The sequence below is a fragment of the Phaenicophaeus curvirostris genome, chromosome 1, assembly GCF_032191515.1.
Source record: "Phaenicophaeus curvirostris isolate KB17595 chromosome 1, BPBGC_Pcur_1.0, whole genome shotgun sequence".
NCBI classification, from domain to species: Eukaryota; Metazoa; Chordata; class Aves; order Cuculiformes; family Cuculidae; genus Phaenicophaeus; species Phaenicophaeus curvirostris.
The window spans coordinates 105,153,774-105,175,742 of record NC_091392.1 but is presented as its reverse complement, the minus strand read 5'-3'; the positions used below and the strand labels follow the sequence as shown (position 1 = coordinate 105,175,742).

The 21,969-nt window shown below is 37.8% G+C and overlaps 1 protein-coding gene across 5 annotated transcripts in view; it reads left to right on the top strand.

The window, feature by feature from the left end:
• The window catches only part of SAMSN1 (SAM domain, SH3 domain and nuclear localization signals 1), a 91,432-nt gene that overhangs the window by 34,933 nt on the left and 34,530 nt on the right, over positions 1-21,969 (top strand). For 4 of the 5 annotated variants that reach the window (XM_069870495.1, XM_069870504.1, XM_069870513.1 and 1 more), the window contains 2 exons: positions 1,719-1,842; positions 3,013-3,389. In XM_069870495.1, coding sequence (XP_069726596.1) covers positions 1,719-1,842; positions 3,013-3,389 — 501 coding nt within the window. Of the gene's footprint in view, positions 1-1,718; positions 1,843-3,012; positions 3,390-19,366; positions 19,983-21,969 lie in introns of those variants that run through there. The other variant, XM_069870529.1, reaches the window with a different exon arrangement.

Here is a 21,969-nt window from a genome sequence, read left to right as displayed (position 1 = left end):
GGTATATGTTTATTTCACTAGGTCATGCATGGTTCAAGACAGTTTTTAATAGTCTGTTAGTCCATTGGTCTTACATGAAGAGGATATTCTAGGTTCTGTAGGTTATTAACTCCCCAAATTTACAGCTGGACAAAGATGAACTAGTGATGCAGATCACTTCATCAAAAACCCTTTCAAGGTTTGAAATCAAACAGCTGAATATACAGGGGAACATCTCACCTATTCTCATTTAGCTCTCAAAAACTCTATGCTTCACCTTATTATAATTTCAACACAATTCTCTAGTGACACAAAACTTACACATAAAAATGTCCTTTGACTGGGCATAGAAGCTTTGGACTTCTATTTCTGCTTGCAGACCTCATGTCTTCATAGAAAATTATCTGAACCTTTGGCACTTGAAGCAGACACATCTTTATAAGCAGTTATCTGTCAAGGGAACAGTAGCCTTTTTTTAAAATCTAAAATTAGCATGCACCCTCTCCTTTACCATTGCTACACAGGATGGACGGATGTAATATGTGAATGCTGGGGCTTCAGACATGCTTCATACTAAGATTTTGCAAAAAGCCTCTAACCCATATCAAAGCTGAGCAGTTCAAAATCTCTCAAGACCCATCCCCAAGTAGACTGCCTGCTATATGTTAGAATATGCAAACTCCCTGATGACATTTTCTCAAAGGATTATGCATATGAGGAAGCAAAAAATGATCTATGATGCGTGACCTAATTGTTGGGGACAGTGCAATAAAGGTCTCTGTATTTCTACCTTCTGATAACATCAGCACTAGCACTTAATCACTTGTAATGTTGCCAAAGATGCATAGCCAAATTAGGCCAGAGTCATTATTGGTATAAATAGGTGAGCATCTGTAGAAGCTAGATAGTACTGTTTCAAACAAGTAGTCATCAGTGAATTACAGTTTTACTCATTTCTAATACAGTTAAATTCTTTGGTTTCTAATAAAAAGCAGATGGTCCAAATGAAACCCGGCATATGACTATGGAAGAGAGTTTGTTTGCTGTCAAAGTATGAAATTTCTCTTTGAAGCTCACAGAGAAGTCCAGAGTCAGACTGGAAGTGGCTGAAGTGTTTCTGCACTGATTTGCAAGAGAGCTGGTTCAACATAAGTGAAAGTGTGTGAGATGGCTGTACATTCAGGAAGTTCCTACTCGAGGAGTCAGTAATACCCAAACCCTGAGTTTCTTCAGTAGGACATTATTGGGATGTGGAATAACAGATTTGAATTGTTATTTACATTAATGTCATTTAATCTAGGAAAGGAAATAACACCTTGAATAAAGGAAGACATCAGTATTTCAGAATGCACACCCATACATATTTAAATGCAATGGCTTCCCACATCTGGGTTTTCTGTGCATACCTGAAATGCTTCTGGATAATGTTGTGGATGCATATATTAAAATGTTTTCTAGAACTTATCTGGAATTAAGTAATACTGGAATATCAAAGAAAAACAGTAATGTAAACAGTAATATGAACACTAATATAAGTTTGATGCCTCCTGTGACTTGCCTTTTTTTCCTTTTTTTGCATCTATTCGTCCCAAGCAAGGAAGCACTTAACTTTTAAAGCACTGTGTAGATTATTAATTCTTTGAATCAGAGATCTGTCATTCTCAAAATAAACAGCATGTTTCCCTTAGGTTTTACGTGTAGGGCTTGAATACTTCTAATGTCTTTGGGTTTTTTGCCAGGGTACAGAGCCAGATGATAAAGTGGAGTCAATGGGAACATTAAAACGATTGCAGAAATTGGTCCGAACCAAAAAACCGAGTACACAAAGCCTGGAGGATGTCAAAAATGTTTTACTCCCACTCAGTAAGTAAAATATCATATCAGCATTCTTTCCAGCATTTGGCAAATGACACTGTATTGAGTATAACTGTAAACAATCCTGTCCTGCCCTGTCACTCACCACCCACAATTTTAAAACCCCAGCTGAGATGTTACTGTCATATCACTTTAGTGCTGACTTCCTCGTAGTGTGAAAACCTGTTTCCTGTCACACTAGCTTGAGTTTTCTAACAGCATATCTTGCAAGAGAGGATTTTAGCTAAACAGATTTGTATAACAGTGAGGCCTCCATACTGGGACAGTTGGTTTTTAGAGTAGTTCCTAGTTTTGTATCACACTGCAGATCAGGATAACAAAACTCACAAATGCAAAGATAACTTTTCATTTTTAATCAATGAGTCAATAGCAGCTGGGAGCACAGGAAAGTCTATGGTATGATAAGCAAGCAGGTGTCTCATCATACCAGATTGTTTAGGGCCAAAAGACACAGGAATTCTAAACTGATTCTGAGTTCAGCTTATTTTCTCAAGCTTCCTATAGATCATTAATCTGACTATGCAGCAGTTCTTCATCTAAACTTGTTTTGCAACCATTAATTCAACAGTGCATGCATTGGCTGTACAATGCATTTGTGTATATGATTCTTTTTAAACCAATACTAGCAAAATTAGTTTAAACTGATGAACTACTGCTCTAGCCAAATCATTGCTTGGACTGAAATACATGAGGAAATTTAGTTTTCTAAATTTCTAAATTTCTAAATTTCTAAATTTCTTTTTAACTACAACATAAGTACTGGGAAGTGGTGGGAGAGGAATCATCTGGAAAAGCTTTTCAGACTTTTCCAGTATTTAAGCTAAAGTCATACTATCTGCAACTATGCAGCAATATGACATCTAATCAGCAAACTTTCGTGTTCAGTGCAGAACCAGTATAATTTTCCAGGCTTTTGAGGGAAGAAGACAAATATACCAAATGGAGAATAAATCTTGCTCTTGGCTCTGATGTCTGACTCAGTACAAAATCCTTTCCATCTCCCTAGTTATCATTATTATTTAGGTTTGGTTTTTTTTATGGAGTCCTTGGCTTTTGCATTAAACAGAATGCAATAGACAGTATTTAAGGAAAAAAAAAGTGTGCTATTTTCTCCATGATTTGCAACTTACAATAACAGAAGCATTTGCATTTTTAAAGATACATTAGAAGATGCTTATCTCTCTGAAGAGGATGAAGAAGCACTAACTTCTTGCATGAAACTGACAAAATCTCAGGAAAAGAAGACCTGGAAAGACAACATGAGGACAAAAGAAGAGACTGATCCTAGGGCAGATTTTATTTCTGCATCTCTAGGCCGCTCACACATTTCTAGACTTAATAACCTAGGAACTATTTCAATCCATTCGGAAACTGAATTTCACTTGTGGAGTGAATGGAAGCCGTTTCCTGATAACCAACTCTGTCCTTGTGACTTCTTGATTTCAAAAATAGAAGAATGGGAAAATTGTACTTGCTCTTCTCATCAACGACATCTTACATATTCCCTAACTGATATGGATCTACAGTACTCCTGGGTAAGTAGAAGTGCTTTCTTTTATGCTAATATGCATAAGAAGTGGGAACTTTTTGCTCTGATTCAGTATTAAAGAGATGCTGTCACCTTCCATGTGGTTATGAAATGCAATAAACGAAATTTAGATTTCAGGTAAATGTATGTGAATGTATTGTTCAGGCTAACACCAGCGGTTCATAAAGCCCTAGGTAGTTCATTTTTAACTGTGCAGACATCAGCAGCATTGAGATGGAAGGCTTTAGGCTATTGTTTCTCATCAGACACGCTATTTTTTTTTCATCTGTACATTAAATACTCATCCTTCCAGGCTTAGAAAACTTTCAGGAAGTCTGGGGGAAGTCTGTAATGACAAATGAAGCCAGTGGACTTGGATCAAGCCCCTAGAGGTCACTGCAATACTCATAAAGGACACTATAGTTATTTAGACAAGTATCAGAGATTGAAGAGGCACTAGTGTTTCTGCCTTCTTACATCAACTTAACTGGTGGAGTCTATTTTTTGCAATTACCTTTGTGGCAGCAAGAAGATACAAAGAAGAAGAGTTTAGTCTTCACCTGATATTACCTTTCTGGATAGCTACCTAGAGGAGGCTTTTCTATATTACTTGCTAGGTTTTTAAAGAGGCTGTTTAAAACTAGAAAAACAAAACCAAGAAAATTTTTAGTTGGTGAACTATACAAAATATGAATATTGCAGTGATGCTTTTCTCCCTCTCCTCACTGGGTACAGCAGATCTTCTGGCCCTCCACACAATATAAGCACATGGACAGTGACTGGTTGACTGAAATATATCAAGAAAGAAGTAAAGGGTAGCCTCTTTTCCTTTTATGCCAGTTCCCTCTACAGTGCTCCAGGGACAGAGCTGGTTCTCACTTTGCAATACAGCCGGCCCTAAGGAACTTGCATCTAAACCACAGGAGGCAAGATACCTGATGAAACCTGCCAGCTTAGTGTTCAAATGGAGACTTGAGCAACCATAATCTTAGATCAGAAAGTCTCCTGCTAAACCCAGCATTTTCTCTAATATGTGCTCTTATATCACTAGGGAAGCTACGCAAATATAAAGGTGTGAGGCAATATTGCAACAATATTTCTGAATACATGGAGGCAGTCGTTCAGTTTCTTCTTAATGGTACAGTAACTAACATAACAACAGGCAGTACCTGAAACATGGGATTTAGCTAACTGAATGTAGCCTAGAAAATTTTCCTAGGATTTGACATAGTAAACAGGAAGCTTTAATTGATCGCACTGGAATTAGAAAAGAGAGAAAGCAAAATACCCCTAAAAAAATTAGAAAGATGCAGTAGTAAAACCCTGGACAGCCTCAGCACTGCAAACTCCCAGGGAGAGCCCCTTGAGACAGATCTTTGGGGTAGAGTGCTGGCAGAAATAGGCTGGGAGCTATAAACAAAGACTATGGTCTGTTGAGTGAGTCCTCCTGCCTTCCAGTAAATATGACTCTCTGTAGAAACCACATTATGCCAGGGATGCTGGGATCCATCATGCGCCTGCTCCTAATGAAAGCAACTTTCAGCATCCCAAGATAAGGCTGAAGTCCCAGGACAAAATAGTAATAATAAATATGTTCAGATTTATGAAAGCATAAGCGTCAAGTCAAATAGTTTTATTTCATTTTGTCACGAACAGTCTGCTAATGTTCTCTACCCTGGTGAGATTTGTCCTACCCATGTTACTATTAAGTGCTAGCAAGAGGTTTAGTGTTTTTTTTCCTGCATTGTTGTTTATTTTGCCATCTGCTTTCCTGATGGGCTCTCTGACTTTAATGTATCTCTATAGGCTTAGTGTTTTTAGATTTAAATTACAGGCAACGGCAAGACAGCACATTGTTTGCATTTGCTTTCTCCCAACTGGCTTTAATTGAAGATTACAAAGACTGGATTTTTCAGTTCCCTTTTTAAGAATCAAACAAGCTGAAACCAGTGGTTTTGCTGTGAGAGGATCAGCCATGGGAGCTGATGCAGATGTTCTTTCTGATGTTTTACTTATTAGACTAAAATCAGTATATTCTATAATACTCTTTCTGATTCTATGAGTAAAGTATCACTTCATTTTATTGTCTGACTTTGGCTTGGCTACTGCTCTATTGTATTTGCAGCAGCACAATGTGGAGGAGCTGGCCTGAAAAGTACTACTGAAATGCTAGTTGCCACATCCTGAATAGAGGCAAACAGGCAAAACTAGTAGATGCAAGACTAAGATCTGAGCCTCTGCCATTTCATCAGCAAACTGTGGATGATCTGGTTTGGGGGACAGACAGATATCTAGGTTGGACACATATTATCCAGACTCATCTCAGGAATATACACAAAGCTGATTGAGCCCAGTCTTAATGAAATCTTGAATTGCAGATAGTAAATTAAGCGTAGCTCTTCCGTAATCACAAAGAAAAAGACCTGGATCTCTTCATGATAGATTGCTGTTTAGAGAGACAAAGCATGAGTGATCCTAATTTCCTTCCCTCAGTTTCTTATTTCCTTTCTTCCTCTTCCTTTCTTCCTCCTTAGCATTTACATAGCCTCTCTTATGGTGCTTGATATTGCCAGTGTTTGTTTTACGTGAAACAATAAAAAGGCTGACAGAGATCATCCAGGCTGGTCACTTGAACAAGAACTGTGAGAATAGACTGCAAAAGTCACATCCATTTTGAGCTACAACAGGCTCACCAAACTCCTCCAGCTACTCTTCCTTCAGCCTCTCACAGTTACAGGAACAATAAACACTTGTGGTAGCTGATTGCCTTCAGCACAGGGACATTGGAGACAACTTAAGTCTCACCCATTCTGCCCAACTTCATGTATTATGAAAGCATTTTAGAAGTCTGCATTTCTGTCCTTTAATTAAATACAGAACTGAATGTGCTGCATTACCATTTTATAGCCACGATGCTACCATTAGTAACTCTCTGCAAGGTTAACTTAGACATAGGTAATTTTTTTTCTGCATTGTTCAACTGTTTACAACATAATTAGTGGTTGGTCAAAATTTTGCTAGGGGCAACACAGAGAATTGCTTTTTTTGTGTATGAAGATTGTCATGTGAAATTATTGTTACTGATATTCTTCCTAAGGAGACCTAATTTGTAAATGGCTCTTCTTTACAAAGTGGAAGAGCACATTTAAGAAAATGCTGAATATTACAGGAAAAAAAACCACAAAATTGTCAAGATAAAGAAGCTACTATGTTGCATATTCTCATATTACTACAAGATATACTGTGGAGAGAAATAAGTGATCCAGGCTGGTGTTTGTACTGTTACTAATCAGCTGAAAATGATTGTCCAGACACCACTTCAACAGCTACTTGATCTTAATGTAAAAGTTTATAGGTTTTTACACTTTTTTTGATCCCTCAAGCTTAGCCCTGCAGAAAACAGTTCAGCTATCTGTCTCTGACTGTTATCTTTTTCTTTAAAAAAGAAGCTGCCCTTCTGCTATTCGTACGCTAAGATCTTCACTAGCCTAACAAAGTAGTATAGCTAGAAGTGCCATGTCCATATGACTTTTATTCAAGACATTTCAGCCTTCTGTTTTTTTTCTCAATCTGTGCAATTGCATAAGACTTTCGAAACCTTATTTAGGCATGGAAAACCTAGAGTTAGAAGCTTGGAAACCACAGAAGTTTGATGGGCTTGACTGGCCCTGAAACAGGCACAGAGTGAAGTACATGGTGAGAGAGGAGACAATATTTGCTGGAGACAAGTCAGCAGATACCTACTGGAAGTAGGTTTTTCTTCTTGCAGTAGCTTATAAGCATGGTTAGGTGTAACAGCAGATGGATTTAGCCATTTATACTATTGCTCCTGGCCTGACTTGCTTTCTTGTCAGACAAGCCATTTCTCAGCATCTCCCTTTGATCCTTTGCAGACAAGTCTAGTTTGACACTTTCTTTGTTGAAGAAACACTCTTTTTCTTAGCTCTGTTTCTGGACATTTTCTTGTCCTAAATTTCCTGACTTATTCTACTTAATATGTTCTGGTTTCTGGTTGCCCCATAGCAGCCTTGCTTGCTTGCCATGCTTAGTCTTACCCTGCACTCTGTACTGCCTCTGGAGCTCTGCTCAAGGCTGTATATTGCCTTGAGGTTTACACAGGATATTGGATCTCTTGTGATACAAGTGACTCATCATTTTTATTTAGGTTAGTAGAGTGGGGAGGGAGAGTATGGACAGCCAGTAATGAACAAACAGGACAAAGAGTGCTCTTCTCCAGCAAAATGTGCTTCAAAGCTGAAAGCTACATTTGACCATTTGCACAGATCAGGGAATGGCTGTGGGAAGTTTTCTACTTTGTTTCAGCCAGCAGCTCATCCTGTGCACTAGAATGCTTTGGATTTTAATGGGCTTTCTGGCTGCTCAATTTTCTTAAACAATTTGACTTTTTTCTGCATTTTTTTCTTTCTTCAGCCAATGCCTTTCAGTTGAGAGACACTTGAACAGGCTTTTGAAGAGCTTTCTCTATTACGCTTTGAATCTTTATCTGGTACGAATATAGCACTAAGAAAAAAGCCTGCAAATCCCTAAATTTCTTTTCTGAGACACCAATTTTTAACTGTTCCAGTCACTTTAGCTGCTTCAGTGTCAGTAACAAGAGATCCTTTTAAAAGCTACAGCTTTTATTTGTTCCTATTTCAGTGACAATACAGAAAGCTAGATCCTCACCAAGTATAAATCTTTATTCCACTGCTGTTAGGAAGTCCTACTCAGCTGTACCCAAGGAGAGGCCCAAAATCTTTGCCTAGGGAGGAGATGAAGAGCAGCTGAAAGGGTGGCAGTAAACAAAGCAGTCAGGACCGTGATGATAAGTGTTCAAGTGGTAAGCTGTGGCTGAGACATGGAAACAGGATTTGTGTTCTAAGATATGAAACTGTCCCCAGCTGCTTCTCTTTCATCTTGTCATACATACATTTACAAGTCCCCTGACAAGTTTCCTGTTGCTTTTTATAACATTCTAGGTAATTTCACCTGTTAACCTGCTCTCTCCATCAGTTCACTAGCTCAACCCTTCACCCTGTGTACCCAGCACCTCTCGTGCAGGGTAAAGAAATAGCTAGAAATACCCTTGTGCTCCCCAAACTGTAGAATCTTTTAAAATACATAAACTGATAGACAAAAGTGAACAGTGCTACTGCTAAATCTAGCACAGGGTTAAACTCAAATGCACTCACTATTTTCCAGTTCAAACCCTGTCCCAGAACTTTGTGAAAGCTTATTTTAATTTTAAACCTTGTAAAGAAGTGGATGAGGATTGAGATGTATTTATACATCTGTTGTAGTTAAATGCTGGTGAAATTTGAATGGCTTTAATTTTAAAACTGGGGAAAGTCAAGATCCATGACTGAATTTATAATGTTTACTTTTCCTGGAAATACTAAGAAAAAATATGGACACAGCCAAAAAGATACAAATACCAGCACTCATTTTCCTGGTGCTTCAGTGTCTCTGCAATGTATCTTTGTCTCCTATTACAGGGATCTTTGTTTAAGAAATTATTACATCTGGAATCTGGTAAATTCAAAAAATGGGAGAAAATAATCTCTTGGAGCACAAGGCTTCATCTCTTCTATTTTTTTCTTGGAAGAGGGGAGCCTGGAAGAGCATCCAGACTCTCTATAACTGCATCATTGTAATGTGCTGACAGCAAATGTCTGCCACTGCCATTCTGCATCCTACGGTGATTTTTGCTACTTCCTGCTCAGTAATGTGAAAAAAATAGAAATGTAGTGGCTACATCTGTGGTGACTTTGACCATGCAGTCTCAAAGTAGGTTTTGAAAAATGTGAAAAATCTGATGCTGATGCTCTTCAATATGGTAATTCTTGTCCTTTCTTATATTTTAATAACTTATTGGAATTTTCATAGCTATTTAGGGAATTATGTCACATTTTCCATTAATCTTGGAGACACGTATGCCTAACTACTAAAAAGCTTAATAATTCCAAATTTTTCTTTCCAGTCATTTCTGGGCTGTTCCATAGAGTTGGATTGCAAATACTTGCAAGTACATATAAGGCAGAACAATTATTAAGTGAATTTATTTGCTGTGAAAGATATTTTAAAATAGCACATCTTTCATACAGTTACAGATAACTGCAGAAGAACACTTCAATTTACCTCAGCAGATTTCATGGGATTGCTTCTGACATAGCTGTTAAGTACTGCAGAGCTGTAGCTAGAGAGAGAAAGAAAAGGCTGTTTGGGATTACTGTTGTGAATTTAATAAGAATTATATGAATATAATTGTTGAAACTGATGGGAAAATTGTGCATTTCATACACTTATTCTTTGTAAATGGCACAAGAATTCTTAATAGAAAAAAGGAATGCTACCTACATCATGAAACGTGATTAAAAGTCAAAATATAATTAAACTAAGTGCAGTTGTTAATAAATTGTCTGATGAAAGGATGACTTCCTGTTAGTATCTTTTAGAATTGCCAAAATGATGCACTTTTACATACCAAAAGAAATTGACTGTATTGTCTCCCTGCTGCTTTACATACCTATGCTGTGATAATATTATCCTTTTATGGATCTGCTGTCAGTAGAGTATTATGTAATTGACATTTTTCTTTTTTTAATATTAAAAAAAATTTATAAAAGCTATAATTTCTTCCCAAACACTGTAGAAAGCAATACAGAGCATACACTACTCAGCCTGAGCAGTGCTTCTGTTGAATGAATTAGCTAATAGAATCTGTGTTTTGATCCTGTGTTGTGCTAATGCATTAGCTCCTGGTTCTGGCAGGAACACTTTGACCAAAGAAGCCATCAGGTGCCTTGGGATCTGCCTGTCCAGGACTGCAACTTTTAAGTGCAATTTATCTCCTTACACAAAGTAATGCAGTTTTAACTTCTGCATAGCTTCACTTTTGAACCCTAAACTTTGGCCTGATCTTGTGCTTGTTGACTTAGTTACAAGCTTCCCATTTGTAGTCAGAATATTTAATCTTATCTGTGCTTGCATTAACTCAATATACCTTTTATGTGTGCTCATCTTTATTCAGGAGAACAAGTAAGTTTAGCTTCAAATTTCTTCAGTGCCCCTGATGAGGTTGAAAGTAAAGTGCTACCCGTGTGACTAGTTTGGTAGAGTTTTTAAGGCTAAGTCTTTGGTAAGGAAGCTACAACCTAAGATGACTCAAGAATTCTTACTGATCTTAAGTTACAAGAATATGTAGGTGGTACATAGCAGTGGATACAACAATGCCTCCTACTCCTTGTCTCCTTCCCTAGCTAATTCAAAGAACTTTTCTTTAAGGGAATATTAGTTTTCTGGAAGTTCAGAGCTGGCTCAAGAGCTGTTTATGTTTGCTTGCTTGTTTTGTGAGTACAGATTGAGCTAGTTATTCTCTTTGGTAAGTCATTTTTCTATGCTTTAAAATGTACCTGTAAAGCTTATTTGTGAAATAAACCTTTCATAAATCAGAAGAAATTAGTTCTGTTCTCACCTTCCTCACATAGAAACATAGGAAAAGTCACATGTTATCAGTGCTCAGCAATGGCATAAATGGAAGAGTAAGGATTTTCAGTGCCTGAAAGGCATTAAGATCTCCAGGGCTACACCATTATTTTAATGTGTTTCAAAGCCCAGTAAAAGAAGTACTTCTGTTGTGACATTCTCCAAGACCATGGTATGTCTTGCATGTTTTCAAAACTATTTTTAAAAACTGGACATTTAATTTGTATGCAGGATTTTCATCCAGCTTTGAAAAAATAATTGTGAAAAAAAAGAACCAGAATAGGGCCTAAAAACTAAGACTGGAAGTGAAACAATAGACACATAGTGGATACATCTCCAATTCTGCTATTTAAGTACATTCAAGTATATGAACATATCACTAGAAGACAAAGACCGGTTTTTTTTCAGAAGGAACTGGATCATGATTTGTATCTGAGTACTCTTTATTTTGAAAGGAATTTACCTATGGTAATGAAATTTCTAAACTGACTTTTTGTAGACATTTAATTGATTGAACAAATTCACCTTCTCTAATGCCTAAGTAAAGCAAATTAGAAACTTGAATATAACATAATTCTTGCTGGAAGTGCTTACACTCCAATCCATTTGAAGAAATCTGGCTGAATATTTATAGTGAAAGGACCAAATTAATTAGGTTAAATGGCATGAAACTTCACGTTCACTTCTACTTACAACTTAGATTTGATAGCATACTACAAGAAATGACGACAAACACTACAAGGGAAGTGGGAAAATCAAGAGTTCAGGTAGTTTAAGATCATCAGATAGAAACTTCTGCAGATATTTTGAGGGTTTCTATATTTAGTTCTGGATTGTGTAGGTGTTCTCATACCTAGATTTCACAGATCATACTTGTTTCCATGTAACTTCTCTAAAAACTAATTAGCATGGCAATACAGCAATATGTGTGGCATCGCTTATGACTGGGTACTAGTGTGTAAGCTGCCGTTCTAGCTCGCAAGACAGTTCTTGTTGTTAGATAAATGTAAATGACAGCTCACCTCCCAGAGCAAGAGGTGCACAGGTGGAAAGGGGAAAAAACAATTAATTCTGGTGGCTGTTTTAAGATGGGCAGGACATTATTCAGATTTTTTGTTCTGGAAACTTGGATGCCAAACTCGCAAAACTTCACTTAAAGCTATATTTTCTGCACATCTAACCACAGGGTCAAAAACTGATGATTACATGCAACCAATGACCAACTGCAAAGTAAATAAGTTTTACCAAAATTTCTTAGCACTTCATTGAACCATAATGACAATTCTTATTCCAGTTCTTAATAGCAGCATAGCTTCCTTAACTCTCAGAATCAGGATTCAGTAGATAATGTAGATAATGTAATAATTTTCTGCACTCCTGCAGACTTCTTGTGTAATATTAGACAACTCACTTAACTTTTCTGCCTCAGACCTCATTTGTGAAATAGGGATTGTGTGTTATTTTACACATAAGATGTTTGTTATACAAGTAAGAATACACATACCAACTTGTGCAACAGCAGAGCTAGAGGTCAAACAGTATATTTGCACTAATACTTCTATTTAGATTCAGCCTTTGCACTGAGACAGACATTCAGTAGAGAAAATGAGGTAAATATGAAAACCGTCTCATTAAAACTTCATCATAGAACATACAGCCATAGGGTTCAGATTGAGATATCATGGATAACATCAATTCTGCCTTCTCTTGGCTTTAAAATTTTGTTTTCTTAATATAATGAGTTTATATGTGTATGGTTGATGAGGGTGATATTTTTTAGGGATTTAGGCATTATTATTTAGGTTTACAGGGGTGTTTGTATGCAAAGATGTTTCAAAGGTTATTGTGAACTTTCATGTCCTAAGGTAGAGGATCTCTTCACCAGTTTGTACATATACTAAAAAAAATTACTTGCTATGAACTAATAGTCCTATATAGCTTCCAGTGATTTGCTGCTCCTGGAATGAGAATCCTCTCCAGTTTGCCATCTGTAGCTCAGCAGAACTTTTAGCAGATCATGGAGCTGATGAAGGGAAAGGTTTCATTGCCTTTTTGTCAGCATCTGCTTTCTGTTGCAGCAGCAAGGCAAAGGAGACAAAAAGCAGAAAGGATCAATTAGATGAGAGCAGAAATTAGAAGTGGTATGTAAGATGTGAGCTAAAAGCTCAGAGATTTTGGGGGGAAGTGGGAGAGGAAGAATTTTGATAATACAATGAAAACACATCAAGACTGATGGAGGGAATCCAGAAGAAAACTGTGGTGTTTGCAAAGAGGCAAAGTATCCGCTTTTCCTTCCACAGAGCATAGTTTTGGAGACAGTCTCCCTTTTCCATTCCCTTCTGTCTGACTGTGAGTGCTTTTAACCCACAGCCAGAGATAAAGTATGTCATCTTAAATCCTCAATGAAATAAATATATGACTGTGCTTTACTTCATCTTGTTGATGGCTAAGAGCAAGTTCCCACTCTGTTAGTAAAATGCAGGTGACTTGGGGCAACTTACTCAATTGTGACCATCCAGCCACAGCCCAAGGCTTGCCATGAAGCCCCAAATGAGGCAAGCAGGGCACTAACCATGACCAGCACAGGATGCAGCAATTACCTGGACAGCCTCCTCAGTGAGGGACTCAGTGCTGAAATCCAGCAGGAAAAGTGCCTCCTATTCTTTACTGGGGTGTTCATCATGGCTGCAGCTTGCCCACTGTCCATGACCCCTGCCCTGAAGCAAGTGGCTGATGGATCGGGGTAACCACCTACAGCTCCCAGACAGCTGTACAGAGTAGGAGCCGGTACCCTGCGGTGAGGTTCAGGCCTGGCAGTGACCACGAGAACAAATCAGCTGCTCAAGTCTCATTCCAATTACGTGTGATTTGGTAGATCTGCTGATGAAGCACACCTGATCCACATCTTGCTTGTTTTTGAAGGAATTGTCATTAATGTTGGCACTTGAATCAAGTGTTTCACCACATAAGCCCATAGATCTGGTACAGAGTGTTCTAAGAAAACAAAATAAAATCTAAGATTGAAACAGATCACCTGTTCTTGATGATGAAACATTTTTTGATTTTGATGGCTGTCAATCAGCTATCACATCAGTTAGAAGGGTAGAAAGAAAGTTTTAAAACCAATTACAAAAAAAAAATCTTGTCACCCTCTGTCACTTCCAAATTATGATTTTCACCCATTTGAAACCATGTTCAAAGAGAAAGAATAGTATTTTTTTCTAGAAGCAAAACAAAACTGAAGTCCTGCAAGTGAATATGCAGTGTACCACACTTTATTTCTTTTCATGATAGCATTGGCACAGCAGTCCTAATACTGTTAACCCAGCAACTTGACGCTCTGACATCAATGAAGAAGTTCAGCAGGAAATGTTTACTGGTAAAAGATAGTTCAAACTACAAAGAGTTTCCTGACAGCAGGCTGCACATTAGAGTTAAACAGAATTTACTTCTGCTGATCTTGATTTTAATCAGAGATACACTGGCAGACATCATGTACGTACCTTGAAAAAAATCCCCTGCTTCACTGTCTGTGCTTATGTATTAAGCTGGTCTTCTAAATGCTGAATGAAGCATGTCATGTTTTGTGTATAAGATTAAAACAGAGCACCTACATTTATTTTTATATCAGTTCCCTTTATCAAAAATCTCATGTTTGAGCTTCCTGAATATTTGTGCAAGGCAACTGTCACTGTTTCTCTGTAAATGCATTTCTAGGAGGCTGAGCTTCAGCGGGATGAGTATAAAACAACAGTCATATAAACCTGGAAATTATGTGGGATTATGCCCTTGTAGCTGATTAGTAATTGCAGTGTTCATTAGCAGAATCCTTTGAGATGTCCTAGGCATGAATATTGTGATGTAGCTCTGACTATATTTTAATATACATTCTGAGAAACAGCATGCTGTTCAGTTACATGCCTGAACCCACAGCAGCATGGTACTGCCAGTTACTTTCTGCAATTAATCACAGACAGTAAAGTGTATTCTGCTTACAATAAATAGTACAGGAAAACCACCAGCAACGCACATGTTTCTGTTGAAAACCATTACACGTATGCTGGATAAGCCTGTGGCTGTGTTTTACAAGACATCAATGGTGCTGATTTTGAGTTTTCCCAACAGGAGTGCCTAGAAGATATAGCCACAACTTTAGTTCTTACTCTTCAAGGTAATAAGAAAGGGATTTGTTCAATAGGTGAAAGCCAATCTCCTTGAGAATCCTTCCATCACAATGGTATAGATTTTTATTAGTGTTAGTGCTAACCTGACATAGTGTAGGTATGACTGATCTGTTCATCTACCACTAATGAAGGAGAATGCGTTGGGATCAAAATTTGACATAAGTTCTTGGTACTTCATTTTCCCTTTTGGCCAGGTTGTTTTGGGAACATGCCAAGGACACAGTCTAAGGGCCTGGCAATGAGACACCTTTTCTTACTTACAGAGTAGCGACTGCTTTTTGTACCAGACATGTTTCTAGATTCTGTAGGAGCTCTGGTATAGTATAGCTCTGGTGTAGTGATGCTCTACAGTCTGTCCCTAACATATTTCTTCGTGATTCCATTGACCTTAGTGGCAAAGGATTAGCATAAGAGAAGGAAGAATCACAAAAACATTTTTTTAGAAAAAGAAGGAAGCCAAAGAGTCTGAGAGAGGCCAAATTCACAGTTTCTGGAACTTGGCACGATGAGAGTATTTCTGCTGTTCTGTACACTGATGATTGCTTAAACAATCTTAGACTCCACAACGTTGTTGCTCCCTCATGCTGTTTGAGTGGACGTATGGAATTAGAAATCCTCACCCCTAGTGCAAATTATTTAGCGAAGACCGAGTTTTTGAAGCAAGCTTCAGATGTTAGTTATTAGCTTTGCTGAACAGCCAATTTCTGCAGGCTCCATAGGAATTATGCTTTGTACAGGACAGGAACTTTCTTGATATAGTGTCAATTCACTACCAAATCAAGGGAATAAGCTTAAAATATTCTGTAATCCAATTTCATCTCTTGAATACTCTGACTTTCTGTAGCTTCTTCACTTTTTATTCCTAATGAAAAGCGCATAGGATCTTATTCAATAGAAAATTACATACCTTGTTGCATGAAGATCCTAAGCATTTTGGACCACTCTCCAGCACTAAGCTCTAAGCTCACAGTGATAAATTTGCAGTGAAAGTGGGAATTTCAAAGATGAAACCTAAATTATCCAGCTCCATTCTCCAGCATCCAAATGGAAATATCACAGCTTCAGTCTTTGGAGTTGAAAGTGAGTGTTTTGTTTAAAGAGTTATAAAGACAGCCTAGTCTGCAATGTCTGGCTTCTTTCATGGGTTGTTAGCAGGGGGATAAGGGCTCGCTTTTTCACACTTGTTCCTTTCAGTTTCCACAGAGTCTTTGTTGTGCTATTTCATGGAGAGAGCTCTGCTGAGGAGTTGCAGTGACTGTTGCTGGTCCTAGCTCAGATTAGACCAGGAGAGGGAAGTATCTAGCTATGTTCTGGGCCATAATTAATATCTATGAGGAAACTGCATTCTGCTTATGAACATTCCTTGAGGAAATAAAGATTAAATTTGTTAAGTAAATTATTCACTGCAAATTATTCACTCAACTCTACTTGCTATCCTGAGATTTCTGCAGTATCTGAAGGAGCTAGATCATACAGGGAGAGGCATGGTCATAAAAGCAGAGGCTGAAGGCATGATTGCTTTCTTGTACAAAATGCAAGTCTTACTTTAATTAAAATAAACATACTAACACACTTTGAGATTGTTTAGCATTATACAGCCTCAAGGCATCTCTGAGGCTCTGGTTAAACTTGGACCAGATTTGTCTGATGGACAATGAAAACTTAGCTACTGCTATGAAAAAAGACTAATTTAATTTGTCTTTTGACGGGTGTCCAGTATGCTGAGTCTTTCAATCTACTTTTTTAGTTTTATCAGAAAAATCAAGTTTTGAAAGGATAAGTTTACACTTGCAGTTTAGGCAAAAAGTGATCTCCCATTTCAGGGCAAGGTAACTGGATGGAGCCACTGAGGGGGCGACTGTTGTGGCACTTGATAGCATGTGGGAGGGAGGCACATAAAGGACTTGAATATCCAGAGCCATTCATCATGGCTTATTCATTAAAATTGAATAATGATAATAACAAGTTATAAGGTATGTTGCCTTCTGTAAATATAATAACAGTAGGAAACCTTCTCATGGCATCATCTTAATTAGTTTTAAGTGGATAGCCTTTTCCCAATAGGAGTTCTAAGACAGGAGGGGAACATTGCCTGGGCATTTCAGGATGGAGGAGTCAATCTAAGGCCCATAAAATTCACCTGAAAAACTTCTATTGATTTCTGTGGGGTTTGGATCAGGTTCAAGGACCAGCAAGGAAATGGAACAAGTTGCCTGTGGTCATGTCCAACAAAAAACTAAGTATGAGAAATTTTTTTAATCCTATGTAGATTCCCCTTTGAAAAATTAGTTTCACATACAGAGGATATAAGCACCGAGCTTATTATTAATTTTCGGTTCAAAAGAACTCCTTTTGAAATGTATTGGTTAATTAAATCAAAAGAATTTCATACCATATACATTTGATTTTCTTCACTTCCTTACTTTTTCAAACTAGTGCAGGTCAAACTTGCAAGGGCAAGAACATAATCAGGTCAGCTTTCAAGCTGCTATAATTTTTCTGATATGTGGATGAGGAAAGGAAATAGATAGGGGTGAGTACTATATCTCTTTAAATGGCCTCTTTCTTCCTGTTTAACAATAAATATTCTACAGAAAGGAAGCTCGTATATTACTCTTCAGATGAGTTCCCCTTTTTATTAATCATGAAGATTCTAACAGTGGCCTTAGACAGGGTATCACAGTCTAATGATCAGCAGAGTCTGAATTAATCCTCCGTTTGGATCAGATTAAAACAAAAAAAACAATATACTGCAAAGTCCAGCTATGCAGATAAATAATCAGATCTAATTACTATTAAACGTATACCCAGCTTTTATAACAACCTATGGCCCTAAAGAATTACTAAGGCTAATTAAATGTCCATGGTAAAACCTCCTTATGTTTAGAAAGTGGTGTTACAGAAAAAAAGCATATCTCTCAAAGTGCATCATTATTATTATAATAATGATGATAAATTGATAAGTGGTTAATGATAAGAAATTAAAATCTATTCCAGATTATTGTAGTTCTGATTAAAATGCAAAGTGAAATATCTTGGTTAATAAGTTGAGGTTCAATACGTACTGTACTCCAGTCCAGTCACCTAGAGAACAGTCTTGGATTATATTTGGCAGAATTTCAGCATCTTAACCCTAATCCCTCCTCCTCCTCGTACTAACACAGTTCTTAGAAGGTCTTGAAAGGAAAATCCATTAGAGTCCAAGAAGGCCTCCAAAACATCTCCTAAACATTTAAATACCAATCCAAATGGCAAACTGAAATGGGAATTCATCTGATGAGCAGTGTTTTGTCCCTCCCTGGAGAATTCATATGACAGAGAAAGAAGAGAGTAAATTCAGCCAGGAGACTACTTGCCTATCTATCATTGGCTGCAGATGCATGCTTCAAAAATTAAAAGTGTTTATGGGACTGGGAAAGGCAATTCTAAGAAATAAGACCTGTGCATTTCTTACCAGCTTCCAACCATTAGTTCCTCTGGTTTTCAGTTTGGATGGTTTCTTGTATTAACTTTCCTTGAAATTTGCATTCAATCAAATCTAATATTAACAGAATGAAATAGAAAAAGAAAGGTCTGTGGACAGAGTATTTGGATTCACAAGGGCCTCTGAATTTTTTTTTTGTTGCAATACACCTCCACAGTGACTGGCTTTTATGAAAGAACTTTCCTCTACGCAAAACTTGAATAAAAGTTGCTTAGAATAGATCTGCTTGGAAAAATAATTGAAAAAATAATAATAAAATATTTTTTTAAAAAAACAGTTTTTTCTTGATACTCTTGAACCTATTTCTTGAAGCTTACTTAGAAATAATTTTTTTTTCATTTGTAGTAACATTAAACTAAGATTTAATTGAGCTTTGTGTGTGGTTCAAAAGTTTGAGGGTTGAAATTGAGAATTCACCTCCATCTTTCAACAAAAATATGGGAATTTTTAATGATTTCAGGTTTTGTGGCCTATGATTCACAACAAATAAGTTTTACCTAGGATGCTCAAGACTTTTCGTTGTTTGACAAATAATATCAAGCAAAATGAAGCAGAAATTCAAAGCTATCTTAGTACATCCACATTTATTTAGCCTCTAGGCTGTTTTTCAAAAGAGTATAAAGGACCTTTGTAATTCTCCTCTGTCTCCTTGTGGTAAGTCTTCTGTTAGACTTGCATTTTCTCCCTATAACTTTGCCACCAAATCAAGGACAACAGAGGGCTGAAAAATGCTATTTCAAGGAGACCAAATTCTGTGATCTATGGCAAAAAAAAATTATTCCATTACACAAAAGAAAAAGATGACTTTAGAAAACCTCCCTTCTTTACCAAACAGTGGTCTATAGTCTCATCTGTAGAGCTAAGAGGAAAAGAGTGATATTACAATTATCTAGACTATGTACCACAGTGCAGTGCAAATCTGATGGGCAATATCCCTTGGTCTTCTGAACAGCAGCATGCCTTCTTCATATTTGAGGCCCGGGACAAGTTGAAATGAAGGATGTAGTTACTGCCACAAGGCTGAGTGGGGAAAAACGAGAGGAGAAAAGAGGATGATGTTCTTGAGTTTGTCAAAAATCCTACTGAGACCTGAAGGAACAAGTTTTAAAGCATTTCTTACTCTGAACTTTGCCTTCATTTCCAAATCATCTTCTTAGTGCTCATATCTCTTTCTTTTTTTCTGTTGCTTCCTCCCCTCCTTACTCACTCCCTCCCCCAAAAAAAGATTTCATCTCTCTCACACATGCTGCAAAGCAACTGTGTGAAGTCACATCCTCACAGAATAAGGAACTGCGTAACCGATGTACACTAGTGTAGTATGCTTCGCTGTACTTAGTTTGGTTACAAGGTAGTAGCAGTCACACCTCTGCTGGACAACAGCGAATTGAAAATGTTGAAGAGAAAGCCATCTAACGTTTCTGATAAGGGGAAAAGTCAAAAGCCAAAGGTAAGAATGTTCAAATTTTATTGTCAATTAATAATAACAGAAATTCTTAACAATTTTTAAAAGGAGGATTTCCTTTTAAATCCTAGCTTAAGGATTTCCTGATGTGCTAGCAAGTGCCTCAGTGCTATAGTTTCAGTAATCTAGTTGTATATACTCACTTCATTATAGTAATGATCCAATTAAAGGAATCATCATAGTGAAGATGCCATAGCTGTGCTAAAGACTCCTGGTATTGGACTTTGTCTGTTGTTATATGTTCTGTACCAGACTTTTAACACAGAGGTTCACAAAAATCTCCTCTTTCCCTTTCATCTATGATAAACTGATGGTGTCCTATGAATAAATGTGAGAATCAGTGAAGAATCAGAAAAGCTATTAAATTTGTTCCTTATTTTCATAATTATGCTTTTGCATCATCATAACCAAAGGAGAAGAGAACACTTGGCAACTGGTGTTCATCATCTTCACTTTTCTGGGAATGATTATACTTCTAGTCTGAATGAAATACTCTTAATAAATTAATAATGTGCTACACTGGACACTTTCCATAATCTGGAACTGCAAGAAAGAAAATGAGAGCTTTGCAAGATGCGTAAGTATGTATCCTGTGCTAGAAATTTTTTTTTCAGTCCCTGGACTGGGTGCAAAACAACCTTTGCAAGTGTATTGTAAGCCAGAAGAGAAAGGGCTGCTGCTAGACCATGGATTTGAAACAATTTTGAATCCATTTTCCCACAGATTTTAATGGTTTTTAGGCATTTCACTGATTAGTATGGTATGGTTCAATCATTATACTGTTTTTTAATGTCAAGGAAGAAGTATAATTAATATGGAGATTCGTGACAAGTGGTGTCCCTCAGGGGTCTGTACTGGGACCAGGGCTGTTTAATATCTTCATTGATGATATAGACAGTGAGATTGAGAGCATCCTCAGCAAGTTTGCAGATGACACCAAGCTGAGTGGTGTAGTTGCCACACTGGAAGGACGGGATGTCATCCAGAGGGACCTGGACAGGTTGGAGAAGTGGGCCTGGGAGAACCTCACAAGGTTCAACAAGGCCAAGTTAAGGTCCTACACCTGGGTTAGGGCAATCTGCAATTTCTGTAAAGGATGGGGGATGATGTGATTGAGAGCAGCCCTGCAGAAAAGGAGTTGGGTGTGCTGGTTGATTAGAAGCTCAACATGAGCTGGCAGTGTGTGCTTGCAGCCCAGAGGGCCAAACGTATCCTGGGCTGCATCAAAAGGAGTGTGGCCAGCAGGTCGAGGGAGGTGGTTCTGCCTTTCTATTCCTCTCTTGTGAGAACTCGTCTGGAGTACTGTGTCCAGTTCTGGAATCCTCAACATAAGAAGGATATGGAACTGTTGGAATGGGTCCAGAGGAGGGCTACAAAGATGATCTGAGGACCGGAGCACCTTCCATACAAGAACAGGCTAAGGGATTTGAGGTTGTTCAGCCTGGAGAAGAGAAGGCTCCAAGGAGATCTTATAGCAATCTTCCATTACCTGAAGGGGGCTACAAGAGAGCTGGGGAGGGAGCTTTTACAAAGGCTTATAGTGATACGACTAGGGGCAATGGGTATAAACCAGAGAGGAGCAGATTTAGACTAGACATAAGGCAGAATTTCTTTGCTATGAGAGTGGTGAGGCAATGGTACAGGTTTCCCAGGGAAGTTGTGGATGCCCTGGAGGTGTCCAAGGCCAGGTTGGATGGGGCCTTGGGCAGCTTGATTTAGTGGGAGGTGTCCCTTTCCATGGCAGGGGGGTTGGGACTGGATGATTTTAAGGTCCCTTCCAACCCAAACTATTCTATGATTCTATTCTATGGTTCTAACATCTAATTACACTATAGGTTAAGCAAAAAATGACCATGAGAGACTCTTTGTGTGAGTTTTGTTTTCTTGTAAAATATTTTCAAAAGCCAGTTTTGGTCACTCTCTTCTTCCATGATAAGACATTCCCTAACAAGAGTGAGATATTTTTTTGTTT